Here is a 26459-nt window from a genome sequence, read left to right as displayed (position 1 = left end):
TGGTTGGTCTGTGTGCCTTGGTTCCACAGTGTGTTTGCTGCTCTATGTTACGATTGTTTCCTGACTGTATTATCTTATAGGCTGAGGGGTCCTTGAGGTATTTTATTCCTAATACCTAGCATAGCAGCTGGCAAACTAAAGTCATTCAGTATTTGTGGAGTTGAATGACAACTGGCCATTAAAATTTCAATTATTTGTGTATGTTTAAATTGTCTAATTTGTATAGAGTTTATATACCTGTATTCCTACCATAATGGCCCAGTGCCTGGAAGGCACTTCACCCTTGATAAACATTACAATGTAACTATGGGAAAGAATAAATTTGCCTATGTTAAAAGAGCTAGGCCCATGAACTCCATAAGCATTGAGAAACACCTTAAAATAAACCTAAACATGAAAATCCCAGCACTCAAGATCTGTTGCAATGAGTATGCAGCAGGAATTTGAGCTATATAGGACCTGCAGTGAAGTAATGTTACTGACTGTGCTTGTAACCTGATCTGGACAATGCCATGTCACACTGGAATGAAAGGCCCACAAAGGTAGACACCTTGCCTCTTATCCTATGGTATCCCCAGTCCTAGTGCCTGGCACGTGGTATGTGCTCTATAAATACTTGCTTATTGAATGAATGAATAAATGACCAGCAGTTCTTTCCCTGGTGAGTACCTAGGAAAGTCAGCTTTTAATATATGGCTGCACCTGTGGAACATCTGTCGTTCTTAGTTCTGCCACAGATAGCTCTTTACTAAAATATAAGAACAGAAACTGTGTACTCCCATGCATTATTTGGATACTGAGGACAGAATGACCTCCTTCCCCACACAGCTTACTGTCCGCGTTAACATGATTTTACTATTCCATTACCTTCATTACCATTCCAGGCAAATGACTGATTGTTCATTACAAGAACTTCCCTCAAGGTTCATCAAAACTCAACAGGAACCATCAACAGACAGTTTAAACCCTAAAACCATCCTAATCCTACACTAGATCATGACCTTCACCCAATCCTCATCAAGCTCCCTCCCTGCCCCCATCCCTCCCATCACCCCCATAAATTAAAAGACCCTTATTACACCAAACTTCCAATTCCCAATAAATTCCAAACGTGCCATTCCCCCTTCAAGACCCTGCCAGGGCCGTGTGGAGGTGCTGTTCTCCCTTGGCATGGCAGGAACAGCCCACCGCTCCGTGTTAGCAGCGGCCTGTGCTGCCGATGACATGTGAGGAGGCGGCATACAACAAAGCTCCAACTTGAAACAACTAGAAGGAAATACCCCCTGCATGTGAACGCAAAAGGAAACTGCTAGTTTACGTTTTTCGTTGGTTTATACTGCTATTTCTGTATCTAGATCAATGAATGTAAGGCTTTAGACTTAAAACATGTAAATGAGCTCTTATCACAGTGACATGCCAAGTTCTCTGTATCAGTTTGCTCCATCATCCATCTGTGTGACACAGCACAGATCCCCCCCAGTACAGTAACATCCAAAATACTAAAATATCTAAAAACAGACAAGGCGTTACACCCCTGCCAGACATTTGTTTAATATACTTGATATCTTCAACTGTACAGAAATCAAAAGAGCTGCGCTGGCTATTAAAGACCTTATCTTTGACTATTTTGCACTTTATGTTTTGGACCATTACACTCAGTTGATTAGAAAGTAGGGTTTTCACTCTGAACAGATTCCCAGCTGGGTACATTTGATAAAATTTGCATTTTTCTTCCTTTTTCAATAACCAGGAAGAGACTCAGTAAGATCAGGTAACAAAACAAACACACACATGTACACGTATGCTCCCCAACGTAGGACAACCTGTCAGCATGAGATATTATCCAGCCCTGCTAGGACAGAATTGCTAATTCATAGATCCCAATCTGAGCATGCTGAGAAATGTTCCATGGTCGTGCAGGTTGCAATTTTCTTCCAAGAAAAATATGATCAAAAGGGAACATCTAAACCCTTTGTGTTCTCTTTTAGAATTATACCACTAGTAAAGGCGAGTGTGGTATCAACCATTTAAATGGTATGTCCTACAGGGCCTGGTGCAGTGCCCTAACAATATCGTTAAACCTGGGGTGTAATTCACTGGATTCAACCTGACCAATGGATTGAGTGTGGGGAGATGCTCTTTCCTCTACGAGGAGAGTTTTCCAAGCCTGTTCTGCTAGTCCAGCTCCCTGTTCTCTCCTTTCTGCTCCATCCTCACATCTTGTTCAGTAGGAGAGAACAGTAAACAGGTAGAACTGAATGGCTCATTGTTGACACTCTCTCTGTTGCGCGCTCTCTCTCTCTCTCTCTCTCTGAGAATCTATCCACTTCCAGGGAGGAGGGAAGGCAGGGGAAGAGAAGATCTTCTGAGGTTTAAAGAAAACAAATTAAAAACTGACTAAAATGAGAGCTTTCTCATTCAGTATGAAAGTTCACAGCATAGAGTACGGCAAACAGCTTGAAATAGGAAGCAGCGTGACATATATAAACAATTCTGCTTGTTACAAAGTTTCAGATTTCTTAATAGCAGCCAGGAAAACAAACTGTGGAAAGAGGTTATACAATTTGGTAGAAGTGGGAGTGTTTAATTAAAATAATTTTTTTGTACCAAATAAATATATCTCTTCCTGTTTGGTTGGGGACAGGAGTTACCTGAACTAATGTAACTAAAAGAGAATTACTAATAATTGCTCCTAATGGCAAACATTAAATGGTATGACTTGTAACATCCTGGGAGCATGATCACCCAGACACAAAAAGGGACAGAACAGGCTGTGCCATTAAGTAACCCTTTCCCGTTACGGCATAACAGACATTCCCACATAGGGAGAGAAGGTCAATGGCGGTGTTTCTCTCTCTATCGAGCATCAGTTTCTTTGCCCATAAGCTGAGGCTGTCTCAATAAAGATCCAAGGCTCCTAAGGGTATTCAACCCTGTCCTGGCTGTATGGTGAGCAGGGATCTGTGTCAAACAGCACATACCAAGAGAACATCCAGAGCATCTGAAGCACAAGAAGAGCAGGGATGGCCAGACAGTGTGGGTGTTACTAAAGGAAAGTGGTTTTGTTTACTACTCAGTCTGAATTCAAAACCACTGTCATACCTGTACAAGGCCTGACTGTACCTTTCAATTAGCAGAAAATTCAGCTTGGAAGATTGTAAAAGAAATTAACTTATTGATGTAAGTTCATTGATTCTAACAAATGTACCACTCTGTGGGGGATGTTGATCATGGTGGGGGGGCCTATGCATGTATGGAGGCAGGGAGTATTTGGGAAACCTCTGCACCTTCCACTCAATTTTGCCATGAACCTAAAACTGCTCTTAAAAAGAGATCAATAAAATTAATTAAACAACCCCTCAAGAACTCACAATCACTACTAGAGGAAATGTAAATTGGCACAACCACTTTGGAACACACAGTGGCATTATCTAATAAATTTGAAGAAAGTAATGTCTTTTAACAAATCCATCCCATAGCAATTCCATTCCTATAAATAAACCCTAGCAAAGAAACATGCACAAAAATGTAAACAGTTAAAATTTACAATAGACTAAATTGCAATGTGATTATACAATAGTATTCTAACAACAATAAAAATGAATTACAAACTAACACAGAAGAAAGTAACAAATATAATGTCAACAGGAAAAAGATCAAGTCACAAAAGGATACAAAGTATATGTTTCAATTAATATGAAGTTCAAAAAGAATAAAAACTAAACATTATTTAGGGATGTATACATAGATAGTAAAACTATAAAGAAAATCAAGGAAATGGTTACTATAAAAGTCAGCATAATACCTTTTAGGGGATAGAGAAGACTGTGACTGAGAAAGGATCAGGGGTATTGGTACTCCTGCGGTCCACAGCTGTGTATCTCTGTCACCTTCTCCCTCTTTCTCTCACACACACATATATACGCACATAAGGGGGAAATGTTTTTAAAAATAGACTGGTGTTCAAAGTCCTACCCAGAAAAATTAAATCAGAATTTCTGGGGTCGGGCCCAGGCATCAATCTTTTCTAAAGAGTCTTCCTCATTAGGATAGTGGTGAGTAAAAAATAAATAAATAAAATTTAAAAATTCTCAAGTGATTCTAATGCAAAGCCAGGGTTGGGATCTGCAAATTTAAATAAGTAAGTAGTTAGCAAAATACATATCTATGCCTCCTTTTTAGAACACTGTCTTCCCAATCAGCTCTTGAGATCTATTAGCTAAAATATTTCACCAAAGAACAACAACATACAGTTTTCTGTGACTTTTACAAGTTATTTTTAATCCACATTACTTAGTGCTAAGCCAGGAAATAGGCTGAAACATTTAGCAGCATAGTAAAGCTAAAATGTGATGGGTACAATAATCTAGAAGCAAATAATATTTTTCAATAGAAGCTAATTCAGAAGTACTTCTATTTTGTAGGGATTAATCATGCTTCATAACTCCTAAGTGGAGCCATTGAAATGTACGCAGCACAATAAATTTTTGGAAGACCAGAATATTTTTTCAATTCAAATAAGTCCAGTTCATTAAAATAAGTTCTATTCTGATTCCCAAAGCCACATATATATTCATGGAGGTCTCCATTTGTGCATCTAATTCATTCAGTAGACAAACACTGAATGAGACCACTGCTATATGCCAGGTGGAAACCAAGACGGGCATGGTCCCTTCGCTTGAGAAGCGTATCACGAGCTTGCTTTTGTTCAAAATAAAATACAGACGCTCCTCAACTTACGATAGGGTTACATCCTGATAAACTTGTCATAAAAAGAAAATATTATAAGTCAAAATTGGGTGTTTTACAGACATGATGGGACAAGAAAACACAATATCCAAAAACGCTGGCAATGCAATGCCCTGTGGAGTATTGGTTGTCTACCCTGTGACGGCGTGGCCGACTGGGAACTGTGGCTTGCTGTCACTGCTCAGCCTTGCAAGAGAGTATCCTATGGCATACAGCTAGCCCAGGGAAAGGTCAAAATTCAAAATTTGATGTAGTTTCTACTGAAGGTACTGCATTCAGACCATCAGCTTTCACACCATCTTAAAGTCAAAAAGTTATAAATCGAACCATCATACGTCAAGAACCATCTATAAACATCTAGGTCATGAAATCGCTGTCTGATGAACTACACAGCTCTAGGCTTAGACACAAAGAGTGTGAATAGAAATAACGAAACTATCTGGCCTATAAGAAAACTAATCTGCATGCAGGTTAAATTAATTCAACCTATATCATGTACAATTTGAAAATGTACGGATATTTATGAAATGCCAAAAATGATAAACAAAAATAAAGACAATGAAAGAAAAAAATTACTAAAAAGTTTACATGGAAAGTAGAAGAGAGAATTTGACACGGGTATCACATACAATCCCTGAGATGTTTTCGAGATTCTCAATGAGAGAATGAGAGAAGGAGTTGTGCCTTACAGCATCTTCCATTTATATAGTCTACTCAGGGCTCTGGTATGTAGATAAACAAATCAGCCTTCCACACAGGAGATGGGAGGTTGGTAAGTCCAGAGCAGGAATTGCAAATACAAATACACTCATAAGAAAGATATGGAAACAGGACATTCCACAGAGCACAAGACCAACATGGCAAGCGTGGCTGGATCACAAAGCCAAAAGGCAGACGAGGACTGAAACAAGCATAATGACAGGTTTTAGCTCCCTGAAACTTGTTTTCTGCATCTGACACATTTGAGAAGCTCAGATTACAACCACTCCCAAATGAAAATAACCTGGGAAAACACCCATCACACATTCATTCCAGAAAACTTGCACTGTGATGTATAACGCTGGAATGTACTTTATGGATTTTGCATCTCATTAAAGGCTAGTTATACTTTATTTTAGCTTGTGGAACTAGTGCTAAATCAGTTGTAACTCTAAAAATATCTTTATCAGAACTCCCAGATGGAAACCCAATTTTTGACCTTCATGTTCTAGGGATATTTCCAGACTAAATTATGCTGTGTGGGCATCAGTATAAGATACTAAGAAACCACACATAACATTGTGTAGTGCAAAAAGAGACAGACCAAAACGTTAAGAGATCTGAATTTGACACATACCCAACCTGTAACTTTGGAGAGATCATTTAATTCTCAAGTTTCAAGGTGCTTGATCTATAAAAGAGAGTTGACATCTGCCCAGCCTACTAGCCAGGATTGTCAGAGGGCTATAATGAAAAAAACAGGGCAGGGACCTCAAGAACTATGAAAGACAGTACTGGGAGGACCTAGCAGTTGTGTACATTTGTTTGATCTTTTTAATACAAAAAATACAATAAACAGTCACTAAATAGATATGTGGTATGTTTGAAAACAGTTTTCCTCTGGTTGTAATTTTTTTTTTATTTCAGCTTATTATGGGGGTACAAAAGTTCAGGTTATATATATTGCCCATGCCACCCCCATCCCCCCCGAGTCTGAAAAGCATAATTGAAGGGAAGGAGCCACCTGCTTACAGACACTGTCATTGCATCAGTGTAGCATACTAGATGTGCCATTAAGACAAATGTGCTGTAATGCCATGCTACCGGCCGCAGGAGGTCATCAGGTGTTGTAAGTAGCCATTATGTCACACCTCCTTTCCAGACTGTGCAGTAGATTTCTCTTTCACTTGTTAATATTTCTTCGAGGCCGCCATTCTTTCACTCAATAGATATTTGCTGACTGCCTACTGTGCACAGGGCACTCCATTGCTCTCCCCTCACACTGAAGGCAAGCTGGAACTCACATACACCCTCTCAGTTGTCCCTCTGGGGACCCTGTTCTGTTTGGGAGACAAATGAAAATACATAGCTGATCATTCCTCTAAGAAATGTACCATGCCTCTGGCCCCCTGCTCCACCCTCCTCCCCAGGCCTCTCCCACCCGTCTTCTTCAATCTGGGCCTTTTCACCTCCAAACAAGGGTGGTTTTCAAACCAATGTTTCATTTGGCTTATAAATAAAATAGTACAGAAACAGCTGCTGGCATTCAAATCCTACGAAGAAATCTACAAAAACATCAAGATTTAACTTTTTCTTTCAAAGATTATTAAGAGATTCCTTGATTACTGTCATTTTCAAACTCAATTCTAATCCCTTGTGTGCAAGCAAAGATGGCTATGTGCACCCTGCAGGGTCTGAAGTGGAGAGAAGCCCCCAAGGAGAGAAGTCAGAGAGAAGACTTCAAAACCTCCTGCTGCCTGAATCCTTGGGGAAGCACAGTAGGGTAGGGTGTTTGAAAATAAAAGCTTCCATTTCCATTTTTTTCCCTTGAAAATTGTAATTGAGGGATAGAAAGTGACCTGAATACAACCCTATGTTCTATTTCCCAGATGTGAGAGTAAATGAGTAATTCTCTATTCCAGTCTAAGGGCCATTGTTGCCAAACAAAAGTAGGAAGCTAATTTTTTAAGGAAGAGTTTAAGCTGCTGTTTCTTATTTAAAACATAGTACCTTAAACAAAGAATGTGCAACCAGGAACAGTGGCTCAGGCCTGCAATCCTAGCACTTTGGGAGGCCCAGGTGGGAGGATCCCTTGAGCTCAGGAGTTTGAGACCAGCCTGCACAAGAGCGAACCCCATCTCTACTAAAAATAGAAAAATTAGCCAGGCGTAGTGGCATGTGCCTGTAGTCCCAGCTACTCGGGAGACTGAGGCAGGAGAATTCCTTGAGCCCAGGAGTTTGAGGTTACAGTGAGCTATGATGACGCCACTGCACTCTACCCAGGGCAACTGAGTGAGACTCTGTCTCAAAAAAAACAAACAAAGAATGTGCTTAATAAGAGTTTACTGACTTAAACTGAAAAATCCAAATGATTTAGGGCGGGGGTAACTTTTTCTAAGGAATTCAATTCTATATGAAATTCTTTCCTGCCAGAAAACGTAGTCCTTAAAAATGAAAAGCTAAAAAGGGGATGGAAGACAAAACATTTTTAAATTAAGGAATTAAAACTATACAAATTATACACATATGTATAGCTAAGTATTGTGAAACAATCCTATCGATTTGCCATAATAATTTGCCATAAGACCTATTCTAAAGAACATTCTCTCTGCCATTAGTAGTCATCCAGTGGGTTACCTTAGCAACAGAAGGAATATAATACCAGCTTAAAATGTCAGGAAAGGTGTGGCGGTGTTTGTCCCATCAGCTACTATCAGAAGTGACAGAAGGCTAGAAAGCAATTTTGAACGTGTACACCACTCCTTGAAAAATGTCAAGATTTCCAAGAGAGACACACAAAACCCCAGAATCAGTTGTACCCATAATGGACTAATTTCAAAACTACTTTTTAAAAAACAAAAAAACATAGAGACTTGTATTTTGTAACAAATCCATCCTTTATGGGTTTCCTACCCACTAGTGCTTCAGCTAACGTTATTTCAAACTTGCTATCCAGTATGCAGCTCTGGGGCAGAATAACAAAGCTGACATTTCACACGGTGTGTGAGCCAGCAAGCAAGTCTTATAATTCAACGTGCCCTTTCCTAGTGAGTAAGAACTGGAACACAGTGCGGTCAGGCCAACCAGCAATGCCATGCCTCTTAGCCTGGCCCTATTTTCTTTGCATAGCTACAGCCAGCAGACAGTATTCAAGGATAAAAACACAAGCCAAGCTCCATTTCCAGTGTTAAACAAATCTTGCTTCTTATTGGCTACAGATCTCTTTTCTCTATTCAAAGAAAGAGAAACAGATATTTTCCTCTGTCAAACATTGCTGGGCCACACATTCCCTTCCCTTGTTGCCTAGAAAGAAGGTGATGGTGCTGGGTATGTGGCTTAAAGCAAGATGGAAATGTCACATAAAATTGGTAGTTCCCACTGACTCTTTCATCAGGAACTGTTGATTCTCACTTAACGGCTTTTCCTGCAGATAAAAAGCAATATTGAAACTGAACACTAAATGATCAAGACACATTTTAACAGCTGCTGAGTAACCCCTACTCTTGTAAACTTATAAACTGAAGTCCTTTGGGCTTCTGCATTTCTTTTCCTTTCCCCTCTGTTATTTGTAAAGCATAGAAAAACAATCACTCTCCTTCAAAATGTACTAATTTATGAAGACCCTATTAATAGAGCAAAGCATCATCCTAACCACCCTCCTTAGTAATAGCACCACATTACATTACCCATACATTACACTTGTTGTCCATGACAAGGTTTTCTATTAATATTTTTCCTTTAACTCATTATTTATGCTGTGACTTGTACAAGCAGATACTTAGACTTGCCCTTACATGTATTCTATAACTAATGAATCATTTCTCTAATTTCTGAATTCAAGTTTAAAACTGTTGTGGTTGTTATAACTCTACAAGTATTATCTGTAAGTTAAGGAATAAACTCTTAATTTGATTTTTAGAATAAATAATTAAAATATTAAATTTTTTATGCTACCCTCAGTGGGTCCTACCATTTCCACCAATTGTTCCTCTTTCATGGAAACAACCATATATTCACAGAATGAGAAGCTGGCTCCTCAAACTACATCAGCTGTGTTTAACTTTAGGCCCAAGATAGCCCTGAAGAGAAGTTGCAAAATATATACACAATATATATATTGCATATATAGATATATATATGATATATGGATATATACAATATATAGTATATATACACAATATATACCATATATAGGGAGATATATATTATATGATATATGTACAATACATATATAACATATATCATAGGCATGTATATATGAGATAGGAAGGGTGTATTCTGAGCTCTTCAAGTATCACTATTGCAATTCCCTCACATATGAACAAAGGTGTAGCAGATATTAAGCACATAGCAGATACTGAGAAGTACTTGTTGAATGAATGAAGGGCATGTTCCAAGTTCTTTCAAGTATCACTATTACCATTCCCCCATGTAGCTCATAAGCCTTGGCTTAGGGATAATAGAGAACAGAACAAACACAACCCACACCCTCAGGGAGCCCACTCCTTTACAGGTGATCAGCTACCACACAGCAAAGTGCTGTGTGCAGGACGCTGGCATGGCTCAATGCTGGACTGGACTTGGGACTTCTCTCATCCAAAGTCTTAAAAAATAAGAAACATCTCTAAGTGCTCGGGAAAGTTTTATTAATAGTATAACCTTGATTAAAGGAAAGAAATGGAGATCCTCTCTGATGGTGACGTATGGCCCTATAATTCTGTTTACAAAAATCATACCCCTTCACCCAGAGTAGTGCACTTAATCTTAACCATGATCAAAATTAGGCCAACCTGTAACTTGTAACTAGAGTTTATCAGGAAGCAGAGACTCTTAAAAATAGCATCATTCAAACACAAAGCTAAGGTCATGGGAAGGATACAGAAAAATGTCAATAATATATGTTGTGTTCATTAAAAGAGCAACATCTCTGTATTTCCAATAAAATTATATCATTTTGTAATCACCATAAAAAGCATCTATTGAGAAATTTAGCTTTGTGCCTAGTATGAGCTTGTATACAACATCTATAGGTTTGTTCACACACAGATTCCAAATAATTGGTATTAAAAGTCCATTCAATCTTTAGTAACTCCAAAAGTTGGTACAAATACAATACAAATGCTCTCAGTGACACTGACGTTTTTAAGATGTCAATGCATTGGTTACATTTCCCACATGGTCACATTTCCTCTGTTTCACACAGTTAGCAGCATGATCTTCGTTGTCCAATGACCCTACCTATTTGAAAATAGAGCAGCAATGTCCCCTTCTCATGGCAAGAAAATTTGCCAAGGGAAGTGGAGCCACAGCCCAAAGCAGCTGGCTCAAGAGCCTGCCATAAAGAGCTCTTCTTCCATCTACCCTACACCTCCTGGGACACAGTAGCATCAGACTGCCCGGAGTTGAGTGGCTCTGGACCTCAGGGAGTCTAGCCACATCAGAGTGAGGCTCAGATGAGAGGTGGGCAGGAAAATCTACCCAGGGAAAGAGACAAGGAAGTGTAAGGCACATTCTGAACTTGACATAGAGAAGAGAATCTGGATTTTCTGGGGAAGACCCACCTTCAAGTGAAGAATTGCCCAAGACAGTCCACCCCAGAGGCAACTCCAGATGGGTCAGAGCCAGCACGAGCTCCTCGTCCAAAGCAGGCAGTGCTCCCACCGTCAGGGCAAATGGGGTCAGCAGAGTCTGATGGCTGCAGGCCGTGAGGCGGTCTGCCTGGGTCACCAGCAAACGGGCCAGCCTGCACGCCATGTTGTCCACATAGGTCACCGAGCCAGAGCCCATGGTTACTGGGGAGTAGCCTTCCGAGCAGAGGCACACGGACACCGTCACCGTCTCCTGAAGCCCCCGGCCTGGATAACAAGACAGTGAAAAGGTCACCCCAGGGTCTGCAGGGGGTGCTCTCCCAAGGGTCCAACACGCCAGCTCAGCCACACTGCTGAAGCAGACCACACGCCCCAGGAGGACAAGGCAGGAAGGAAAGCCGGCCCGTGATCTTTCCACGCTGCTAAGCCTGTGGGCAAGTTAAAGCTGACTCTTTCAAATTTTAAACTTCAATTTTAAAATCAATCTTTATGAGTGTGGAGCATTTTGGTGTCTATTCTCCTATCATTCCCAAACGCTGTTATTTGGCATACCTTCACCTTTTACTTCTACGCCAACCCCTGAATTCATGTTTGGTATCTTAAAGGCCTTTGCTCTTGTCTGCTCTGCCATTTCCTCCTGAGTCATACTTTTTATGTGTTTATTTAGGCCATAGGTCTATAAGATAGCATCATAAAATTACACAAGTCTACCCTAATTCCATAGAGCTCCTTTGAGTGTGAGTTGGGGGGGTGAAGAAAAGAAAAATACACACACACACACACACACACACATGAATGTGTGGTTGTGGTTGTTCAGTGCTCCCCTCCTTCCCATACCAGCTTCTCTGTCTTTAGGTGTTTTTAATACTTCTCCGAGGGTGGTCACCTAACCCTGCTATCTATTCCTCCCTACACTCCTCCGTCCTCTTTGTTCCACTCTCCCATTTTGCTAAGGTTGATGAATTCCTGCCCAGGTACGTTTTTGTGCTGCCCTTGGCAAAATTTCCAGGAATTAGCAGCACCAAATCACTATGATTATGATAACCACGGCTGGACAAAGAGGAGTTATTCAGCTACTATCTGTCCACAGCACTCTCTTGCCCCAGGCCAATGGCTAATGGGTACAAGTCATTCCCCCTCTGCCTTATCCTTCAAAGCCTTTTCCCAAAGGCTGTGTTTCTAAGGCTTCAAGAAACAAGAGCATCCCAAGTTTACTAAAAAAGAACTCTGCATTTTGGCATTGACTCTTATAAGAGTAGCTCAATGACACAAGCACAGAGTGCACTCACCTTCCACCAGACTAAACATACCCAATATATAGTACATAAATCTGTTTTATACATTTCTGAAAGGATGCCCTGGTAAAGCTGTAACCAGAGAAATTTAAGGTTCAAAAATAGAGACTGTCACCTGCCTCTAGGAACTCCGTTAACATAAAGGTAAGAAACTTCACTTTTAAGTAGGCCACAATATAGTCAGAAAGATTGCTTTCACAATAAGGAGAAAGAAGGAGGTTTACCACTAGCTACAAGTAAAGAAAAAGGCATAACAAAAAGTTTTGAAATTAGAAGTGGCACTTCAGTTATTAGTTTTATCCTTTCATTATAGGAGACTTGATAAAGGAGAAAAACTGAGAAAAGAGGGGAAAACTAAAGAGAGGAAAACCATAAACGTAAATGCCAGAGCAAAAGGGCAGAGGAAAAGAGACCAATAGCCAAAGTAACTACAAGCCATGAATTAGGTTTGACTGGGTTTTTTTTTTCTTCTAAGGATGAGAGTTACTGAGCCAGAGAGAGAAGTTCTTAAAACTGCCCATGGTCTCAGAAATTGTACAATAGGTTAATGTAATGATCAAGACCAGGCAGGGCTGAAAGGTATCCATATATCTCTACAATTCTCACTATGTCTGTGTTGTTCTCACATTTACTGTCTACCTTCTTTTCACGTGTAGCAGATATACTACAGAAGCACCTGGGAACATATTTCCTTTAAAAATGATCTCAATCTTACCTATAGGAAAAATTGAAGGTTCCCTATATGATACAAATTAAGAGGGCCTGACAGATCCCAGTTAAGAAAAACCAACCAATCAACAATAAAAAATATCCTCCCTGTCCTGCAGATAATGACATTTTAATTCCACTTTTACATTAAAGCTTGATGTCTCTTATAAATGCACAACCTACACCCCAATAATCTGAGAAAGGCTACTACCAGATAACAACACATTAACAGGACACACTGATTTGTCACCCATCATCATGGTATTTAAAGAAGACAACAGGGAGAATTGCAGGTTTCAAATTATAAATATTTTGGAGCTGGGGAAAGAAAGTTCTGGAGCCTGAGATCCCACAAGGAAGATTCTAGACAGAGTACCAAGGAAAGAGCCGCAGCAACCAAAGGCAGCAAGCAGAGGAAAGGCTGACCCGGGGCTGCCCGGCTGCCCGCAGGGGAACGAGGAAGGGAAAATGAAGACAAACTCTGTCGATGTCAGTTCTGCCTGAGCCAGCCCTGGCAATGGGCCTGAGATTACAGGAGGTGATACTTAATATCCAGTGTTTCCCCCATTTGACTGCATCCAAAGCACACCCAACATTAGGAGCTGGGTGCAGGCAGCCAGGGGAGGCTACTGGTCTAAGTCCCAGCTCCTGATGAAGCTGCAGACACAGCTGGAAGAAGCTCAAATGAGAGATAACACGGGGTGAGTGTTCTTCCTAACATATACACGCTCAGAGACACACGGGCATGGGCATATACACACCCCTGACCTTGAGGCGCTGTTTTCTTTTTACTCCTGGTTCTCTTCCTGGCCTATACTTGGGGAGGGAAGATGCTTGCAGATGGATTTCCCAACTGCACGATAAAGAGGGCACCTCACCTGGAACACTGGACTGGAGAACGTTATCCTTGACGCGCTCTGCAATCATGACGTGTCGCTGATGAGATCCATCGTAAATAAAGTAAAACTCAGCATCTTCAGGAAGATAAACATTTTTGTCAAACTTCGCATAGACCGTCATCTGTCCCTGAAAAATGAATGAGTCGGGGCATTGTCACACTTCCTTGTCCTGGTTTTAAGAAACTCCAATAAAAAGGGCCCAGGCCCAAAACAGTGTCATTTGCTATATTCATTTCATGTGGCTGAGCTCAAACATCATGAATCCAACAACAACACTTTTGACATGAGGGAAGATGCTTCCTGGTATATTTAGGTATGAGTGTCAAAAGCTGGTTTGTTCTGTTTTTCAAGTTGAAAAAGTTTAGGCCATAGGGAAGAATTTTGTTTTAATTTACTAGATGTGTGAGTGTGATACTTCAGTCTTTTACTTTGTTTGAATCCTACCAGCCGAACATCATTGCTTGCCTTAGTTTCTATCCTGTACCTGAAATGCCACTATTAGTACAAAGGTTCAAGATAATTATTCTTAGCTCTGCCCTTACCCAGTACTAGATCATAGTAGGTTGTAAGAAACTTAAATATTCACAACCATTGCCAAATAAATAAAACTACTCCTTCCCACACTTTCCGGGCCACTTCTATTTGCAATTTGTCTTCTCTGAGAGGTTTCCAAGTCTTCTTTCTCATCTGGCCTGGCCTCACACTTTCTGTTAAGAGCTACTTTCTGGCACAAAGCCCTGTGAAGTGCCCTGGTCCCAAGGCACACTCTGAGGACACATGTCAAAGAAAGTGGGGCAGCAGGCTAGGGCTCCGGAGTATATTATTACTCAGAGGCTTTGTGGAGGGGCTGCCTCAGCAGTGTTACACCCCAGGGAGCAGCTGCAGCCAAGGCCCAGCCTGCCAGGTCCAGGTTGCCTCAGGACCCTGGAGGCTTCGAGGGATTCGGGATACTCCCCACTCAACACACAAAAAGGCAATCCAACGCAGGGCCTCCAGGGACAGGGTGCGTTCCGCCCAGCCTGTGGGAGTGGCAGGGAAATGGAAAGCAGGAGGTGGAAAGGGTCGCCCACTTTGGAGGGCCTCCAGAGCTCGGCCCAGCGTGGAGAGAAGCACCTGGGCGTTTGCGTGCTTGCTCAACCAAAACAAACCCGCTCTCTGCCATATCCTCACCCTGCGACGGGGGAGAAAAGCGAACAGAGAGAAATCTACACGGTCTCCTTAACATCTGTTTGCATTTGAGGAACATCATCCTGTAGGATCCTAGAGTTTGTCCAACCAGGATCAAAAACAAAATCAATGCAGGGCTCCTTTTTCCAGTAGATACATAGTTATTTAATCTACAATTTTTTTAAATAAAAAAAAGCTATGTTTTCCTAGTAGTTTGCAACCCATCACACACATATAAAGTTATCTGAAATCATGAATTGGTATAAATACAAATTGTGGAGTTCTGAAAAATCACCAGTTTGCAATTTCGAACTGTCCTTTCCCCGCATGTGAGCCCTCCCTCACGCATGCGCACACACACACAAACGTAATCAATAGAAAGTAACATGCCAAGAAAAATCTGCCATACAATAGCTTCAAAAAAAAGTTCAGGAAGGAGATATGAAAAGCAAAAAACAATAACAAATGTCTAACATGACTGAGAGAGGAAACTTAGACGAAATTCCATTTCCTAAAAAAGGAAGAACAGCTTGCTTTAGTCGTGTTCCTGGTTGCTAAAGGGACTGTTAACTATCCGCAGACAGAATCTGACCTCACCTGTTCGTGATTTTTTTTTTAATAGAAAACGAATTATGTAAACAGAGCAAAGATTTTCAGAGATCACAAGCATATCTAATCTGCATCTATTTAAAACGACGATCATATTACCGTTTTATTTTACTTGGCTGGGTGAACAAGGACTACAACTTATGAAAGAGTTTAATGACAACCCTTTCCAAAGCAGTACAGCCCCAAACAGTACAGTCTTACGATTCATTATGCCTCCCTTTCAAACCAGGCCCTGCCTTACACCGGTAAGAGAAGATAAACAACAATCATGTTAGAAGGAAGACGTGCCACCCATTAAAGAGGGTACCCAGAAATCTTAATGCTAAGAATAGTATTCAGCAATAAATGGAATCTCTTATTTGGTAATTACAAAGACACCAGAAAGCCAAGGTTAAAGATGTGGGAGAAGAAGGGAAGGGGGTGATACGGAGAGGAAGACTGGGAAAGAAAAATGAAGATGAATAAACAAGAACACTTTCCTTCAGAAATGATAAAGTTCAAAGGAGATATGTAGATAAAGCTACTCAGGAGATCAGCAGGAAGAATGAGCTTCGGAAAGAATTTGTGGAGGAACAAATACAGCATAAATAATCAGCCATAGGTGGCAATTTTCTGGGGTAACATTAGGGTCTTTCTAGCCACTGAGGCCACTGAAAATCTGCTACTCTTCTTAAAAGGCCACTAATTTCATATATGGCAAAGATAAATTCCAATTTACAGAATTCTAGCATGCTCGTTCACTTCCCCAGGTGGATTCAATTGTATTCTTTGCTTTGCGCAATCGAAAACTATAAACTTTCCTAAATAAATGTGTTGGTATAAATATCAGAATCACTCTGCTTCTACACAGAAGTAATAGAGATGTGTTATCACCATTCTACCAGCTCAGTATATGCTAAATAAAAAACACTCAAATATTTCATTGTAACTTCTGGAAACCAAAAGAGTCAAGCTAGGCAAAATTATCTCTCCAAATTAATCTATAAGTTTAATACACTCCAATCAAAACCCAAATTGAATTTTTTCAAATGAAACTCAACAAGCTCATTCTAAAGTTCACGTGGAGGAGTAAATACACAGCCTCAGAAACAAAAGTGTTGAGGGAGAATAACATTTGAGCTGTGGGGGAAGGGCCAGAGCTTGCCACACCACAAAACAAAACATACAATAAAGCCAGGGTCATTTAAGCATGTGATAGTAGCATAGAGACAGACCACAAAAGGGCAGAGTCTGAGACAGACACATGTACCCATGGAAATTATGTAACAAAGATGGTATTTCAGATCAGCAGGAAAACAATGGCTACTCAAAAATGGTTTTAGAACAACAGCGATCCATTAGGGACAAAAACATGCCTCCTACCAAATAAATTTCCCATTAATTCAATATCTAACATAAACATCCATAAGAGCACAAAATTAGGAGACTGCAACCGAAGCCACAGAGATACGTGACATTATCTATGAATATTACAAAAATCTTTATGCACACAAATTGGAGAATGAGGAGGAAATGGACAAATTTTTAGAATCACACAGCCTTCCCAAGCTCAATCAGGAAGAAATAGAATTCCTGAATAGACCAATATCAACAACTGAAATTGAAACAGCAATAAAAAACCTTCCCAAAAAGAAAAGCCCTGGTCCAGATGGGTTCACACCTGAATTTTACCATACATACAAAGATGAACTGGTGCCCATCCTACATAAACTATTCTTCAATATTGAGAAGGATGGAATTCTCCCCAACACATTCTACCACGCCAATATTACATTAATACCAAAACCAGGAAAGGATGCAACAAAAAAAGAAAACTACAGACCAATTTCTCTCATGAACGTAGACGCAAAAATCCTCAATAAAATCCTAGCAAATCGTATCCAAGTGCTGATTAAAAAAATAATTCATCATGACCAAGTAGGCTTCATCCCAGAGATGCAGGGGTGGTTTAACATACGAAAATCTATAAATGTAATTAACCACGTAAATAGAAGCAAAAATAAAGACCATATGATCCTCTCAATAGATGCAGAAAAAGCATTTGACAAAATTCAACACCCTTTTATGATAAAAACACTTAACAACATAGGCATAAATGGGACCTACCTAAAAATAATACAAGCCATATATGACAAACCCACAGCCAACATCATACTGAATGGGGAAAAACTGAAAGCATTCCCACTCAGAACTGGAACCAGACAAGGCTGCCCACTGTCCCCATTACTTTTCAACATAGTATTGGAAGTCCTTGCGAGAGCTATCAGACAAGAGAGCAGAATCAAAGGTGTCCAAATAGGGACAGAAGAGATCAAACTCTCACTCTTTGCTGATGACATGATGTTGTATCTGGAAAACCCCAAGGACTCAACCAAGAGACTCCTGGAATTAATTAACGAATTCAGTAATGTCTCAGGTTACAAAGTCAATACACGCAAATCAGAGGCATTCATATATGCCAATACCATTCAATCGGAGAACCAAATTAAGGACTCAATACCTTTCAAAATAGCAACAAAGAAAATAAAATATCTAGGAATATATTTAACTAAAGAGGTAAAGGACCTCTATAAAGAGAACTATGAAACGCTAAGGAAGGAAATTGCAGAACACGTAAATAAGTGGAAATCCATACCATGCTCATGGATTGGAAGAATTAACATCGTTAAAATGTCTATACTACCCAAAGTAATCTATAGATTCAATGCAATTCCTATTAAAATACCAACATCATTTTTCACAGATTTAGAAAAAATAATTATACACTTTGTATGGAATCAGAGAAGACCCCGTATAGCAAAAGCAATCTTAAGCAATAAAAACAAAATGGGAGGTATTGATTTGCCAGACTTCAAACTATACTACAAAGCTGTGGTTCTTAAAACTGCTTGGTATTGGCACAAGGGCAGGGACACAGACCAGTGGAACAGAACAGAAAACCCAAATATAAAATCATCCTCATATAACTATCTAATCTTTGACAAAATAGACAAAAACATACTCTGGGGACAAGAGTCCCTATTCAATAAATGGTGCTGGGAAAACTGGATAGCCACATGTAGAAGACTGAAACAGGACCCACAGATTTCACCTCTCACAAAAATTAAATCACGGTGGATAACAGATTTAAACCTTAAATGGGAAACAATTAGAATTCTAGAAGAAAATGTAGGAAAGACTCTTACAGACATTGGTCTAGGCAAAGAATTTATGAAGAAAACCCCTAAGGCAATCGCAGCAACAACAAAAATAAACGACTGGGACCTGATTAAATTAAAAAGCTTCTGCACAGCCAAAGAAATAGTCATGAAAATAAACAGACAGCCTACAGAATGGGAAAAAATTTTCGCATACTACACATCAGATAAAAGACTGATAACAAGAATCTATTTAGAACTCAGGAAAATCAGCAGGAAAAAATCAAACAATCCTATCAAAAAATGGGCAAAGGACATGAATAGAAATTTTTCAAAAGAAGACATAAGAATGGCCAAAAAACATATCAAAAAATGCTCAACATCCCTAATCATCAGGGAAATGCAAATCAAAACCACAATGAGATACCACTTAACTCCGGTGAGAATGGCCTTTATCAAAAAATCCCAAAACAACACATGTTGGCGTGGATGCGGAGAGACAGGAACACTCATACACTGCTGGTGGGAATGCAAACTAGTGCAACCCCTATGGAAAGCAATATGGAGATACCTTAAACAGATTCAAGTAGACCTACCATTTGATCCAGCAATCCCATTATTGGGCATATACCCAGAAGAACAAAAGTCATTCTTTAACAAAAACACCTGTACCCGAATGTTTATAGCAGCACAATTTACAATCGCAAGGATGTGGAAACAACCCAAGTGCCCATCAATCCACGAATGGATTAGTAAACTGTGGTATATGTATACCATGGAGTACTACTCAGCTATAAGAAATAACAATGATACGACATCTCTTTGGTTCTCCTGGAGAGAGCTGGAACCCATTATACTAAGTGAAGTATCCAAAGAATGGAAAAACAAGCATCACATGTACTCACCAGAAAACTGGTTTCCCTGATCATCACCTAAATGTACATCAGGGAAGGATACCAATTGGATATCAGACTGGGATGGGGGGTGGGGGGAGGGGATGGGTGTATGCCTACATGATGAGTGCGTTGCACACCCTCTGGGGAATGGTCGTGCTTGAAGGTGCAGACCCGGGGAGGTGGGGGGGGGAGGGGATGGAGGTATGACTACATGATGAGTGCCAGGTGCACTGTCGGGAGAATGAGAACGGACGCGCTTGGGACTCTGACTCGGGGGGATGGGTGGGACATGGAAAATGTATATAACCTAAACTTATGTACCCCCATGATGAGCTGAAATAAAAAAATATATATATATAAAAAAATAAAAAAATAAAAAAAAAAAAAAAAAAAAAAGATTTGGAAAAAAAAAAAAAAGTTTTCATTATTAAACAAATAGCAATTAAAGATATCTAGATTTCATCAACACTGACACCACCCTAAACTATCAACCTTTTTTATTTTTCCTATTCCCTTCCAGGCTTTGTTCATATGCATGGGTAATCATTACACAAAGGTATACTCATGGCATCAATATACACAGTGGTATTTTTCCACATTGTTACAATCTTTGGCACTCTTTTTAATTGCATTCCATCAAGTGCATTCCATAATTCCCTAATTACTTAAATAATATTCCATTCTTATACATTAAGTGTGCTTCTAACTTTTTAACATTATAAACAATACAATAATAAACATTTTCACGTACAATTTTTATGCTGTTACTATTTTAGAATAAAATTCCAGGAATGAGTACATGAAGGTGAACAAATTGTCACAAATTGACAAACTGCTTTCCAAAAATGTTCTATCAACTTTTATTGCCACATGTGCTAGTTAAGAGCAGCATTTTCATCTCATCCTTGCCAAAACTATCTTTGGAATTATTTCCTGTGTCAACAGATAATAAACAGCTCCTCACTGATGTAATTCATATTTTTTCCATTGCCATTGAAATTTATTGCTCACTTTTATAAAAGCCTATTACTGAATGGTGCAAACAATGTTAGTGGCCAAATCAAACTTCAATTTAAGAATTCTATTCTTCCTTCTTCTATTTTACATCTGCATTCACCTATAACCTTTGCCTCTGGCAGATCAAAATTTTCACTTTCCCAAGTGAGCCAGTTGGAATCTGTCAGAATTATTCCCTCCCTCTCCCCTCTGAATAATGAAGCTGTATCACCTCTTACCTACTCCTCCCCAAATTAAGAAAACTCACCAATACTCCTGTAAAACTTCTGCAAGTAACATGGAAAACAGGAATAACAAATGTAGAACAGAAAAGCTGAACTAACTATAATTACACTAAATATACTTCAATATAAACATACACAAAAAAATCAGGTAAATTAAACCAATATTTTTTACCCTCAAGCATCCCTCTATCTAGAGAAATTCTACTTGTGAAACTCATCAATAATTCCCAAAGACCAAGCCTCCTGCTTAAATGCAGTGACATCTATGCCTGTCTTCCCAAAGAGCCAAAAAGGTATTAAATGTTTTTACCGCCTTAAACTATCTCATCCAACTCTCCTACCCCAATCCAGATGGTTGAAGTGGAAATGGTTGTCAACACTAATTTGCATGTTCTAAAGATTTTTCATTGATTTAGATCGCTAATAGCCATAGTAACTGAGTGGCTGTATGAGTCTAATTACTGGGTATTTTTATACTAATGTTCTCTCCTCCTTCCTCCCTCTCACCCACTATAGATAATTCTGTATGTAATTATACTTTGTTAATAACAATGTTATTTTCTGGATAATAACTTTATCTGGTTTCTAAAATATCTGGCATGAGTGGGCAACAAACAAATACCTTATTTTCAAATTATGACAATGGGAATCAAGTGGTACATCTTTTTATAGTGGGGTTTCTTAATTTGGGGCCATGTCTATAAGTGAATTTCAGTCTGAGGACTTCTTAAAATTATTAGCAAAACTGTTTTTGTGTGTGTATGTATATGTTCATTTTCTGAGAAAAAGTTTATGGCTTTCATCATAGTCTTAAAGGTATACAAAGATTCAAATAAGTTTATGAACTTCAGCTTTTATAGTAACAGGCAAAAATGAGAACTTAAAGTTATTAACTTTTTAACAGTAATGGTCACCTTTTTATATAACATTAAGACATGTTCAACTGTTTTCCAAGGTATTCTAGTATTATACACAGCCTTTATAAGGGGTGATTTAGGGATAAAAGTATAATAAAAGTAAATATTAGTTAACATGTTAAATATCCTAATGCAAGTTTAATACATGCCATGAAAACCATTATGCTGCTATAAATATAGTGCTCTAAATGAATTCTCAAATTTGATATCTTATTTTCAATATTTGAAACTTGTCCTCTTTACAATAATAAAAAAATTCTATGTAGAACACAGTGTATTGAACTTTGTAAGATCTTTGAAGAGTTAAATAGATATATTATTATTCCATTTTATAGGTAAGTAAATACAAGTACAGGTACTATTAATAGTTAGTACTAATACTAACTAGCTCAGGATCCCAGAGCCAGATGGATGATATTGGGTTTCTCAACTTATTTCTGCCCCAACATCCAAGTTAGATTGTCCTCTTTACAATTTCTCAACTACAACATCTGCATGTAGTGCCAAAAAAAGAGCTATGTGCATAAAGTTTATTTTATTTTAAATTATTGTATTTAACTAAAGTATTTCTTTAAAAGAAAATGTGGAAATGCAAAAAATTATTTCTTACATATGTGTGCACATATATACAGATATAGATGTATACATATCTCTCTCTATATACATATATTATCTTCTTTGTGTATAGCACTTCACAATTTATAAAGTGCTTTCTTGGGTATTTTCTCAAGTTATTCCCACAATAATTCTTGGGAGGTATTATTTATGATCCCCATTTATAAAAGAGAACACTGAAAATATCAGATCTAGCAAGCAGCAAAGCCAGAAGTCAAATCTAGATCTTCCTGTGCTGGGCCAAGCACACTTTCCTCCCCACTATGTTAGCGTACAAACAGCAAGCGCCCAAATACTAAGTGTACCTTTCCATTTAACTGTACCTTTCCATTTAACTCCACATTTATTTTATGTACTTAATATAGGGGTTCTGCTGAAATCCAAGGGTACACATAAACCAAACTCATTTATTTTATGTACTGAATGCAGTTCTTATCCTGAAATCCATGGGGAGGGGGAATGGGGAAACGTTCCTTAACCCCCCAGAAGCTATATGCAACAGCTTTAGGCATTTACTGGGGATACTGTCTTTTAATCAGAGATTCTTAGAAGGGCACACAAGGAGCAGTTTTTCAAAAAAGGTAAGAACCACTGATTAAGAGGATGTATGAAAGTGTCTGACTTTTGTATTATTTAAAATATGAAGATTATTGAAACTTATCATCCCAAGAAAATTCATATGAATACAAATTGGTTAAATCCAGGGGGTAAATATCAGAATGTCATTTTTTTTTAAGGGAGGTTAACTAAATGACTTAAAAGACTTATAAGACATTTCTTCAGAAATGGCCTTTGGGGTAGGCTTTCATCTCTAGCCAGGATGAAATAGACCACAGCAGGCCAACAGTCCTGTTGATACCAACTAGGAGTAAAAAGGAGAGACAGAGTGTTGCTCTGTCACCCAGGCTGGAGGGCAGTGGCTCAATCATGGTTCACTGCAGCCTTGAACTCCTAGGCTCAAGCGATCCTCCCACTTCAGCCTTTCCAGTGGGACCACAGGTGCCACATCCGACTAATTCTTTTTTCTTAATTTTTTGTAGACATGGGGTCTCACTATCTTGCTCAAGCTGGTCTCAAATTCCTGGCCTCAAGCAATCCTCCTACCACTGTCCCCCAAAGTATGGGACTATAGGTGTGAGCCACTGCACCTGGCCCAAAAAGTCATTCTTAAAGGTACCAGAGAACCATGGAAACAATGAGGATAAAATACAATAAAATTCCAGAGAGGAGAACAGCTCAGAGAAGTGGTGTAAGCACGAAGGCAGAGGAATGACATTTTTAAAGGGATGGAAGAAAATTCCATACCTAACAAAATATTCTTTAAAAATGAAGCTTAAATTAAAATGTTTAAGACAAATAGGGAATTCAGTGCCAGCAGACCAGCACTAAAAGAATATTACTACTGAAGGAAACAATTTAAGCAGAAATAAGATGATCTCAAATGGAAACATGGAAGTGGAGGAGGGAATGAGGAACAGTCAAATGGGTAAATATGTGAGTAAATATAATTAATATCAAATATATAAAACAATAATTTTATAAAATAATACCTTGTAAAATATATAATAAAATGTTTTCTCAAAAATTATAATCTCATGAAGTTTGAAATATTTGCAGAATTACAATGTATGACAACAATAATGATCAAAGTATACTATATACCATATTGGGAAAGTGTTGAAAGTAATAACTTTATTATATGTATAATATGTTAAATATACATGTTTTAACTTGAGAGTAGTCACTAAAAAACAGTAAAAGAATACATAACTAACAAGTTATAGAGGGGAAAAGGAAACAATAATAGTTGATTAATCAAAAAGAAGACAGAAGATATAAAGAACATAAAACATGTGTGCCAAATAGAAAGTAGTTATATGATAGATATTAATATAAATCCAACTATATCACCAATTATATTAAATGTGAATGGACTAACTGTTCCAAATAGAATGCCAAGACTGTCAGTACAAATTTTTTTAATCTAAAAATAAGAATACCCATATGCTATTTGGAAGAGACACACTTTAAAAATAACACAGAGAGCTTAAATGTAAGAAGACATACCATACAATACTAATCAAAAACCCCCCCCAAAACTAGCATAGCCAAGAGAATATCAGACAACGTAGATTTTAAAGCAAGACATATTACTAGAGAAGGAGGAACTTTTCATCATAAAGAGTCAGTTGAACAGATATTAATAATATCATAATATTAAATCTCTATGCACCCAGTCACATACTTCAAAAGATGTAAAGGAAAAGTTAACAAATCCAATAGAACAAATAGATAACCCACAATTATAGTAGGATACTTTAACATGCCTGTCTCAATAGCTAGTAGAATAAGCAGACAAAAAAATGATAAGGATATACAAGATCTGAATTACACAATTAAAATCATTTATCAAAAGAAATAATAATGTATATATTAATATTTATAAAAGACACTCATTATTCAAACTGCACATTAAACCTGTTAATAACAATTCAAAAACTAACACACACAAATCAAAACATCTCAATGACTTTCACATTTGATGAAATGATTCACCCCAATAAAATTGAAATGGCCTCCATTTCTGTAACACAGATAATTGAGTAAAAAACAATTTATGACAGGGGTCAGTAAATGACTCCACATTCCTCACAAGACCAGAAGCAGGCTTTAGCCAAGTGCAGTATAGCTGAGTGGCTGAGCTGAGAGGATTGCTTGAGGCCAGGAGTTCAAGACTAGCCTGGGTGATATAGCAACACCCTGTCTCAAGAACAAAAAACCAAACAAAACACTTATTGTGTTGCTTTTTCAAATCCCTAGCGTACTCACAAATTCCATGAAAACATAGAACTCCTACAAATTGAAAACCAATACCTGATATTAGTGGGAAATGTACTGGGTTGGGTATAAGAAAACTTAAATTAAAAACTCCACTCTTGCATTATCCTGATATTCCTTGAGGAATAAAGGCCCTGCACTCAGTCCCAAAATAATCAATTACATAAATAAAGAATGAAGCAACATGCAGTTTAACAGCTGGACTCAAGCTAGGATTCTAGTCAATAATCGACTAGCATCCTGGAGACAGCAACCCACCCAACCCTGTATTGATGAAAACCTAGGAACTCCATTAAGAATGAGTAAGGTCCAGCTCTGCTCTATACCTGAAAGACACACCTGAGCCATGGAATCCTTTATCATAAATACAGACAAAGCTGACAAGGCCTTCAGAGGAAAAGAACAAGGATGCCAATGGGACACAAAAGCTGTGTTATCACATAAGGAACAATTGAAGGAACTAGGACTGTTTTGTCAAAGAAGAGAAAACTCATGGGTAAATACTAACCACTGCAAATATCTGAGGGTCTATCATGCAGACAAAGGATTAGACATGTTCTGCAGGCTCCCAAGGGAAGAGCACAAAACAATACAGGGAAGGACAGGGCACAGAGGTCAGCTCCACAGTGAGAGCCTTCTAAAGATCAGAGATGTCCAAAGATGACAGGGATACCAGCTTAGGAGGAATAAGCACTATGGTGTGTTCTGTTTGTTTGTTTTTCTGTTTTATTTGTTCTGAAAGAGAGAAGGGGGCTAAATAACTTAAAGACCTGTCTAGTCTTGGAAGTCTAGAATCTATAATACCTGGTATGTAATTCTAGATTAACTACTTTAATATTTTAAAAATGAGTGAGTCTAGATATGGGTTTTTTTTTTAAGTTCATCTCTCCCTTATACTTTTGCTATGGCTTATTTTTCTAGTTCCTTGGGTTGATGCTTAGTTTATTTTTATTCTCTGTATTAGTGGTTTTCAAACTGAGATCAGGCAAGCCCAAGTTACAATGAAAGGGCGTTGGAGTTCACAAACATTCCATTTAAATTTCATTTTGGGCTGCGTGTGGTGGCTCACACCTATAAGCCAAGCACTTTGGGAGGCCAAGG

The 26459-nt window shown here is 38.6% G+C and overlaps 1 protein-coding gene across 3 annotated transcripts in view; it reads right to left on the bottom strand.

Annotated features, from left to right (window-relative positions):
• Window positions 1-26459, bottom strand: part of ARHGEF28 (Rho guanine nucleotide exchange factor 28) — a 265920-nt gene that overhangs the window by 149244 nt on the left and 90217 nt on the right. For all 3 annotated transcript variants that reach the window (XM_045566117.1, XM_045566119.1, XM_045566118.1), the window contains 2 exons: window positions 13918-14065; window positions 11010-11303 (listed from right to left, as the gene is read on the bottom strand). In XM_045566117.1, coding sequence (XP_045422073.1) covers window positions 11010-11303; window positions 13918-14065 — 442 coding nt within the window. The remainder of the gene's footprint in view (window positions 1-11009; window positions 11304-13917; window positions 14066-26459) is intronic.

This window comes from Lemur catta, chromosome 12, assembly GCF_020740605.2.
Source record: "Lemur catta isolate mLemCat1 chromosome 12, mLemCat1.pri, whole genome shotgun sequence".
In the NCBI taxonomy this organism is placed as follows: Eukaryota; Metazoa; Chordata; class Mammalia; order Primates; family Lemuridae; genus Lemur; species Lemur catta.
Note: the sequence above shows the minus strand (reverse complement) of the source record. Positions and strands in the feature narration are given on the sequence as shown.